General features: G+C 33.0%; 1 protein-coding gene and 1 long non-coding RNA gene across 2 annotated transcripts; both read left to right on the forward strand.

Moving 5' to 3' along the window:
* Window positions 1-992: 992 nt before the first annotated feature.
* LOC111373915 lies at window positions 993-3308 on the forward strand. Its single transcript, XR_002699040.1, has 2 exons — window positions 993-3167; window positions 3253-3308. It is a non-coding gene; the product is annotated as an uncharacterized LOC111373915 (long non-coding RNA).
* A 2756-nt stretch (window positions 3309-6064) lies between these two features.
* Window positions 6065-8413, forward strand: LOC111373916 (pectinesterase-like). Its single transcript, XM_022996512.1, has 3 exons — window positions 6065-6435; window positions 6563-7165; window positions 7492-8413. The coding sequence occupies exons 1-3, from the start codon at window positions 6141-6143 to the stop codon at window positions 8178-8180; spliced, it is 1587 nt and encodes a 528-aa protein (XP_022852280.1). The 5' UTR covers window positions 6065-6140; the 3' UTR covers window positions 8181-8413.
* The last annotated feature ends 1628 nt before the right edge of the window (window positions 8414-10041 follow it).

The raw sequence follows: 10041 nt of genomic DNA on the forward strand, positions 1-10041 counted from the left end.
TACGAATTAATAAGTTCACGAGGTCCACTATAAGTTAATGACAACCACACTTTAATGTACATTCTTGACTTGATTATGATTTAACCAACTAATAATATGACTAACAAAGTTGATTATATTAAATTATACCATGCATATAACTTCATGTAGAATTTTGATCGCTACAAAATGACAAGCAGTGAAATTCAAAAGTTTAGACTTAAATTTCTCATTTTCTGGCCTTCTTACAAATAATAATACAACTACAAGAATTGGCTTTTTATGAAGAAAAAAATTGCAATGAGGGACTAGAATTAGATTATTTGATCTTCTTCACAATTGTCTTGTACTCTGTTATAAGAACTCAAGAAACTAGGAGAATATTTTAGGAAAGTGGATTTTTTTCATCATTTTCTTGAACCCAAAGTTCTGATAATTCAAGAAACAACAAATTTTGAGTAAGCTCTAAAATATTCAAGATTTCGAAAACAATGATTCTTGATAATAGAATTTGTTGTTTTAGTGTAAATGGTCACAAACGTTTGATCAAATAGCATTTTTGATCCAAACCTTTCAAATTTGATGAAAATGATTCCAAATCTTTTCATTTTTGGCCACTACACCAAAAATGGTCATTTGCAACACATAAAAGGCAACATTCAATAGTGAAGTGTTGTTAAAAGAGTCTATTACAACATTCTAATAAATGAATGTTGTAATTAGTTAATTTAATTGAGTTTTGACAACATTTTTTTAAATAAATGTTGCCAATGCTAATTTTCGCAACGTTTGTTGAACGTTGCTAAAAGTTTTATTTTTTGCAACGTTTTAACGTTGCAAAATGTTAGACTTTTTCAAAATGCTATTTTTTTGCAACATTTAAAAATATGTTGTAAAATGTCTAACTTTTAGCAATGTTTTTTCAAACGTCACTAAAACACCTTAAAAAGGAAAGAAAAGAAAAGAAAGGGCTTAAATTAGAAAATGAGAAGGAAAAAACACAATCCTACCCTAACATTCCATTTCCCTCTCTCTCTCGCTTGGTCGCCCCCGTCCCGGTTTCCCTCAAATCGTCAATGTCAACCCGAATTTTTTAGATTTGTTGTTTTCTCCACTTTCAACCTAAAGAAGAAGAAGAGTCTCCTCCAATCCTTTCTCCCTCTTTAAGATCTGAGATTTCAAAGAGTAAAGACAAAAATCCAACATCTTTTTCTAGCTGTGTCTTCATCACTTCTAGCCAATTATTTCCTCAAATTAACCCCAATTACACTTTATTGCTTGCACTGTCGATAATTATAGATCTTCCATAAAAAAGTATCAAATTTGATTTTTCACTTTAAGATCCTCAAGACCTAGTAGAATTTACTAGGATCGTAGTTAAAACTTGCCCTTGACTAAGAAGGAACCTATTTGCTTAACCCTATTTGTACGCAATCAGATTGTGCTATTTGAGATTCTTTGGTTTTTGGGTTTTTTTCTGTATTCTGTAAAGATGGCGGAGTCAGAGGTGAGTGTCAGGGTTGATGCGGCATCCGATTTGTATAAGGGGATGTCTTCTGACAATATAAAAGGATTAGTGATGGCTTTGTCTTCCAGTGCCTTTATTGGCGGCAGCTTCATTGTTAAGAAAAAGGGATTAAAGAAAGCAGGGGCTTCTGGCATCAGGGCTAGTAATTTATGCTTTTTTGCTTCAATTTTAGCCATATTATATGTGCATTTTACTTCATTTCTGAAAATATTGATTGTTGAAGGTGCGTATTTTTTTATATTTACTGTATTTGGAGATACTTAATTGGAGTTTGTTTTCTGCAAGTGCAAATGAAGTAGCTGTATTGATATGGGAGAAATAGCACTACTGCAATTGCTTGTGGTTGCAATAAACTGTTGAGATCTTGAGTCATTTCTTGGAGATTATGTTCAAACAAGGGAAAGAAATGTAAACTTGTCAGGAGATCAATCCGGTAGGAAATTGCGTTAGGGAAATTCTAGGAAAAAGTTTGCACCCTACGGGCATTTTCGTTCTAATTCATTATTATCTGTGAAGCAGAGGAATCTTGGCAAAGAGAATGTGCTGGATGAGCTACTTGAAATATTAAGTTTCTGTTGAGAAAGAAACGTGGATGCTAGATTCAAAAATCAGAATAAAGAAGCGGGTTTTTAAGTGGAGAAGTAGTAGATAGACCAGTAGTGAAGATTTGACAGAGTTTTTTAGGCTTTATAAGTTAACTAATTGATTTTATGAAGTGGATTTTGTGTGAAATGGTTTAGTTGTTATGAAGAGTGTAGGTTTGAACTAACAGTTTATGGTTGGCTCTTTATATTTTGACCCTGAGTTGAATGGTGTGTGTTTGTAACCTGATTTTGTTTGATTTTGAATTGAGTACATACTCTTCGTCAAGTGTGATGTCCATTTTTATTCTGTTGTGACTTTGCCTTTTCAATTCCTTGGGATCCCAGAAAATTCTTAGGATCACAGAAAACTTGTAAACAGGCATCAATTTCTTGGGATCCCAGAGAACTTGTAAACTTGCTCCTGAAAGATGAATTGTACTTTTCATGATAAGAAAATAACATAGAAGAAATGAGCAGAGATAAAAAGAAATATTGTAATTTCATCAAAGGGTCCTGAGTTGTGTGAAAGGGTCCTGAGTTGATGAATTGAACTAACGAATTAATGTTTTTAATTTTTACTGATTGAAGTCAAGGTTTCCTGTTTGGCTGTTTTGGTAGTTTCAATTTCTGGGTGTGCTAGCTTCGAAGTTAAATGATTCACGATTTTTACTTGTGCGAGCACTAAGAGTGTATATTAAAAAACATAAATTTATACTATGGTTTTCTTTGCTTCCAGCAAGGGCTCAGTTTCTGCTAGGATGGATGAATATCTAAGTATCTATGTGCTTGCAGCATAGTCAATTGTTTGTGAAAGTTTAACATTCTGTAATTATTTAAAAAAATGAATGAATGAGTGACATTGCTGTATGGACCTTGCCTTTAACTTTTCTTTAGAAGCACCAACATAATTTAATATTTTAAACTAGTATGCAAGAATCACATTTCAGATGGCTAGCTTGTTGAACAAAATGCAATTACATGCTGAGAACTCTGTATCAGAAGACAAGCAAACAAGTTTCATTGTTTTTGTTCCTCCCACAGAAAGTGATATTCTTCATCCATGTGATGTGGCTGAGGTATTGCTCCTAAAGTATTTGTCTCATAGAAGATCATCTCGCCTTGCCTCTTGTACTGACATGGAATGTAATCTCTCTATTCAAGGATGTTGCAATTGCTTTTGGTTACAATGAAATTCCCAAGGCAAAACTGGCATCTCTCTTTGAATCAGCCCAGTGAGCTTATTCAAATGGAGATACAGTTTATACGTGCTTTATATTTGGAGCTCAATCGCTTCTCTCTTTCTCTCTCCCTTTTTTTTTTTTTGGCTTAACAATTTACTATTCATCTAGTTGATGTTTTCATCTTATAGTTACCTTTTTTTTACTGATCTAATTTTGTATCAATATATGCAACTCGTTCGGTTGCAAAGACATTCCACTAAATCAGTCCTGGAATGATTTCTTGTATAGTGCATATCATTCAAATGTCATTTCCTTTCTTTGATATTAAAAATTTCCTTTTCCTAGATAACTTTCCTATATGGGTCCCTAAGTTCGTTCCTTTTTACCTTATCTTTCAAGGATTCAGGTTGACCATAAACTATGAACAACTTTTAATTTATTTGATAATTCAAAGCTAGATCTCTACCTATAATCACTCCTTTTTCTTGCTATTCTCTCTCTTTCTCTTTCTGTTTTGAGATTTGATTTCCTTTTCTTGTTTTCGCATCGAATCATAGTCATGATTGTCCCAATTCATTTGCTAGCTGCAACAGATTCTGATTTCCATTTTCTTCTAGTATTACAATCTAATCTTAGCATTGTGGGCTTTGTTTTCATCAACTTACTTATTTTTCATTTGCTTTTCTTCTTGATTATAATTGGCATAAAAGCCTAAAATGTGGTGTCTACCTTTATCTCCTTTTTTATAGGCCAGGATCGACACTTAAGGCACTGGTCATGTAGAAGATTGCTGGAAAGAAAATTAAAGAGTTAGATAGGGTGATTTCACTAACTACATAGTTTTTTTTATTTTTTTTATTTTTTTGGAAAATATATTGAATTTTTAGATGTTTTAAAATTTTGGACATTTTATAGTTCAATTATTAATGATTATTGGAGTTATTTGATATAGATTTTTTCTATTATGTTTTTGTGGTTGATATATGTGAATTACTCTACAAAAAAAATTAAATTAAAATTTTAAAAAATGTAAAATGACCTACTGAAATGTTTGTTCAACATTGCAAAAGACTGACTTTTGCCAACGTTGAACAAACGCTGAAAAAACTCTTTCCTCAATGACAACATCGACAACTGCAACACATAGTAAAACGTTGTAAAAGGTTTTTTGCAGTCCTTTTTTTGGTCTAGTGGGCGTAAATGGTCCTTTTGTTCCATCCAAAAGGGTCATTAATTTTGTGGATGCTATCAATTGGTCTTATTTTGTTTTTATTTCAAGCAGGAATTTTGTCAAATGACTTTCCCATTCATAACAATACACACGCACACATATATAACAAAAAATAGAAAAAGCTCATTCCTTCCAGGCCATCCATTGATGAACAAGAGTATTTATAAAACTATTAGAGAATAATCAATACTTTTCACTAGTCACTGCATTTCACATTTCATAATGCAATGTATATTGCAATCCAAGAGTTTTACCCCTGAAATTATGTCAGAATATTCCTTCAATACATCTTCAAGAGCTAGTTCTAATACCTATTATAAAATCAGCACACAAATATGTAATTACAAAACAAGATAAAGAATAAAACTATAAAATAAATAATTTAAAATTATGTGCAATAAAGATTTCTACAGCCACAAGGACAAAGAAGCCAAACAGAATTGTTGTTCACCTCAATTATTGAACTTGATATTATATATTTCAATTTACTAAAAAATATAGAACAAGAAAATTGTGGGGACATTTTCTTTTGAAAAAGAACAAGAAGAATGAACTTTTCCTATATTATGTTAAAAGAAAATTTATTTATTTTTATTATAAAATTGAATACATAAAAAAAAGGTTGAATCATATAAAATTTCTATAAATAAATGATGAATTTTCCTTGTGGCACATGAAAAGAACAATCTTTTCAGTTAGTTTCCTAAAAATCTGTAAATTAAAATGATAATGAACATGTAATTGGAGTCACGACAGGTACAGAAAATGGAGATGACAAAATTGGGGTTGCAAAATCCACGTCTAAAAAGGACTTGGACTGCATTATCTGTAAAAATTTATCTATATATCTGTTACTTGGACTCCACAATATACAGTTTTCATCCTTCAATCCAAAGTACTTCAAGTTTAGAAAATATGAAAATCACTAAAGATAATAAGTAGTAATCTCCTTGAAATAAAAACGAAATAAGGGTGATAGCATTGCACGCACAAAACTAACAATCTTTTTGGATGGATAATGTCCAAAAGGACAATTTGACTAAAAAAAGGAATAGGTTTGGAACCATTTGCATCACATTTGAAAGGATTGGACCAAAAAGCAATTTGGACAAAAGTTTGGGACTCAGCCCTATAGGAGTTGAGATAGGATGTTCCCTTTTAGATATAGCCTATTATATACTAATTCGAATTTTATCCGCCACAAAGTGGGTAGCGAGGAATTTAAACTAAAATTAATTGAAAAGTCTTGTTTAGCTCATTTTTCATTTAAATAAAAGTCAGATTTCGATAAAAGTTAATTAAATGTATAAATGAAAAGTTGATAAAAATTGTAGAGCTCATAAAACATATGATTGAAAATGAATTGAACGAAGAATGAAATTTTTAAAAATTTGGGTCAAATAATAGCTTAGTTCTCCACAATGAAGTCAATAGTTGAATAATGATTACATGCTTCCAAGCAGGTACCAGTCTCAAAGAAATTGACATCCAAGCTAACACACTAAATGTTCAAGATGCATGGCCAGGAAACCTCACTATAAAAGGCTAAACACATCCCCTCATTTTAAACCACAACAAATCCTACTTGGAATACCATTTTCGGGTTAATTAACTTATCCTTTTCCCTTTTCTAGAAAATGGCAACCCTAGAATGTGCTGTAATTTTGCTACTAGTAATATTAAGTTCGTGTAGTGTGTCCTGGTCAACAAAAAACCCTTATGAAGAGAACATAGGACTTCAATGTGGATTCACCAGACATCCAAGCTTGTGTGCAGAGACCCTGAGAGTATCAGGCTCTAGAAACCAAGCTGATTTCATATCTGTCCTTGTTAACAAGACAATCTATGAATCCAAGCTGCCTGTTTCTAACTTTGAGCAACTCAGTGTCCATTTTGTTTCTCGAGAGGCCCAACATGCTCGAATGGCTATTGGTACTAGTAGCTGTTATTTTAACTCACTCTTTTTCCACCATGCTATAATTTCCTTTTAGCTATAATTTTGAGCTCATATAACGTCTTTTTTTTGTTTTTGTTTCTGTTTTTTAATGAATATATACAGATTATTGTCATGAGCTGATCGGAATGTCACTCAAACGACTCAACCAAGCCTTGGATGCACTCAAGGATTCGCCAAGAAAACATAAATCTGACATCCAGACGTGGTTGAGTGCTGCCTTGACATTTCAACAAACTTGCAAGGATGAAGCAGAGACTCATGCTCCATCAAATGTGTTCATGGCTGATATTTCCAAGAAAATGGACTATCTCTCACAATTGGTTAGTAATCCACTTGCCCTGGTGAACCGAATCACTGGAAAGACGAGAACCAAAACACCTTCAGGCCGGCGTCTAATGGAGGAACGAATTTTCCCCAGTTGGGTATCAGCCAGTGACAGGAAACTGCTGCAAAGTACAGAAATAAAAGCAAATGCTGTTGTGGCAAAAGATGGGACCGGGAACTATAAAACAATCTCTGAGGCCATCCAGGCTGCAACTGGAAACCGATTCGTGATACATGTGAAATCTGGAGTTTACAGTGAGAAAATTAACACCAAAAAGGACGGAATTACATTAATTGGAGATGGAAAATACTCAACCATCGTTTCTGGCAGTAGTAATGTTGGCAATGGAGGCTCCTCCCTTCGAGGATCTGCAACATTTAGTGAGCTCTCTCTCTCTCTCTCTCTCTCTCTCTCTCTCTCTCATGAGTGATAAAAAAATTGACATGTCTTTTTGTAATCATCATCTCTTTGTACATAACAATTCTCGAGTTTTCCTGCCTGGATTCTTGCAAGCAGGGATCAAACTCTGCCTAACTTTTGGGAAAATAAAATAAATCTAGTGATAATGATTTTTGCATGCATATGGGCAATTTAAAGCAATTTATGAGTAGGGAGGTAAGATTGATCATATTGGCAAACAGTTCAATTTAAGATAGAGACATAACATTAATATTATCAATAATTATTAACCTTCTCTATTTGTCAGCAATCACTGGAGATGGCTTCATTGCTCGAGACATTGGGTTTCAGAACACGGCTGGGCCTAATGCAGAACAAGCCGTGGCGCTAAATGTTGCCTCAGACCACTCTGTTCTCTACAGATGCAGCCTGGTGGCTTACCAGGACACTTTATATGCACACTCTATGCGCCAATTTTATCGCGAATGTGACATATATGGTACGGTGGACTTCATATTCGGGAATGCTGTTGCCGTGTTCCAGAGTTGTAATTTGGTCCTACGCCAGCCACGCAGCGGTGGGGCCTACGACGTGATCCTGGCAAATGGCCGGTCCGACCCTGGACAGAACACTGGTTTCTCTGTCCAAAATTGCAGGATCAACCGAGGATCAGATTATTCTGCTGCAAAAAGTGCATACTTGGGACGGCCCTGGAAAGAATATTCAAGAGCTGTTGTGATGCAATCCACAATTGATGCCGCTATTTCGTCCCGGGGTTGGGTTGAGTGGCCAGGATCCAGTGGTTCCGCGTACAAAACACTCTACTTTGCAGAATTCGAAAACATCGGCCCCGGGGCCAGCACTTCTGGAAGAGTAAATTGGCCTGGTTTTCATGTCATTGGAAGGCCAGAAGCTACCAAATTCACTGTGGCTAATTTCATTGGAGGGACATCTTGGTTGCCCTCTACTGGTGTCACCTTCGTTTCTGGCCTCTAAATTAAAGATTGATCAGTTTCAATCAAAAATTCAAATCGAAATCTTAAACCTTAAATTGCAACCGCATAAAACAGAATCTGCTGTTAGTTAAAAACAGCAAAGATTATAGCAACGTGTTCGATATGTAGGCTACTGTAAGTTTATTTGTATTGCACCTTAATTTTCAGTGTTTCAATTTCACTTGTGTAACAACTAATAAATTTATGAATTATCTTCCTCTCTGAGTTTTTGCACTTAATCATATTTTGCCAACTAATAATTAACCTTTTACTAGCTTAAAGCTTTAAAATATATTAAATAAATTCATATTCAGCTTAAGAATGTTCGAATTTATTTTTTTAAATCTCATTTTAATAATTTGAACTTAAGACCAAATATTATATCACTCTCTACCTTGGCATTTCACCATTGACGCGTTAAAATGGTTAAATGGAAGCCACTGGATTTATGGCTTCTCAAATGAAAATTCAAGACCAGACGGCACAGGAGGGTAGATGAAATGAAAGGAACCACAATGGTCTCAAGCCGTGTAGTCATAGATGTATAGGGAATGCACAAGAAAAAAATAATAATAATAATAATATATATATATTTGAACAAAAACTGAATTGAGACTTAAAAGTGATAGACCAAAAATATGTATTTGAACGTGAAATGACTATATTAGTGCTTGTTTAGATTTCACTATAAGTTTTTGAAATTATAATGCGATAGAAATAAGTAATAAAAAAGTATGTGATAATTTGATTAAAATTAAAATTTAACTTTTGACCATTAAATGAGGAGATTATAAGAAACAAAATTAGACATCTAACAACAATAATTACTACATAATTGATGATAATAATTATAATGTGATTACGTGAACAACTTTGTCGGTGTGTATATATAGAGTGTATTGGTTATCAAATCATGAATCATTAAAACAAAATTCAAGGACCCTTATGCATGATGATGTGACAGATTTTGTCCCTTTAATCTACTAGTGGATTTACAGGCAACCCCACACAGTTTTAGCCAATGGACTACTACAACACAAATGCAATTGCACGTCTTAAAATATTTCGACGGGTCTATTTTAGAAAATTAGCCCCCATCTAGTTGGGATTAAAATCAAATTTTTAGCAGATCTTAATAAAAGTTAATGAAATATGTGGTTGAAAAAATTGTGAATCTTATAAAATATGTGATTGAAATTAATTTTTGATTTTGACTTAAATTCAAATCTTGATATTAACTTAATGTAGTTTTTGTAAATTTAATTATTGATTAATTTTATTCAAGAAGAATAATTTATTGTTGAGTTAGCATGAATTAATATTTTTTTCAAGGGTAAACACGATTTTTTTTTAAAAACAATTAACTAAATCATCATCGTGTGAAATGTTTTTCAATTGAAATCACAAATTGTTTTTGAAAAAATGTTTATGCATGTAACAAATGCAAGGAAGAGGCGCGTTATAGTAAATAGTGAATTTAGATTCTCGGCATGCAAGTTGAGGTATTAATATATCTAACATAAAATTTAAATGTGAAAAGCTTACTAACCATGACCAATAATTAGTCTAAATTTGTATTTAAGAAGTTCAATACAAATATATGTCCATTCCAAGTTAGGCCATGTTTTTATATGTTCGAAACATATATATAGTTTACTATTAAGATTGATTTTTTGATCGACACTTGCTAAAATAAAAAAGCCAATTGACTAAGAGCATGTTTGGTACAGATTAAAACCCAATTAAAATTAATTTTTTGATAGTTATTTTACTATTCCAGCCATCATTTTTAAATTTTTTTCTCACAGGTAAAACCCACTTTATCTGTAACGATCAAAAAATTAATTAACAAAATTCCTACC

Source organism: Olea europaea, unplaced genomic scaffold (assembly GCF_002742605.1).
Source record: "Olea europaea var. sylvestris unplaced genomic scaffold, O_europaea_v1 scaffold1178, whole genome shotgun sequence".
NCBI classification, from domain to species: Eukaryota; Viridiplantae; Streptophyta; class Magnoliopsida; order Lamiales; family Oleaceae; genus Olea; species Olea europaea.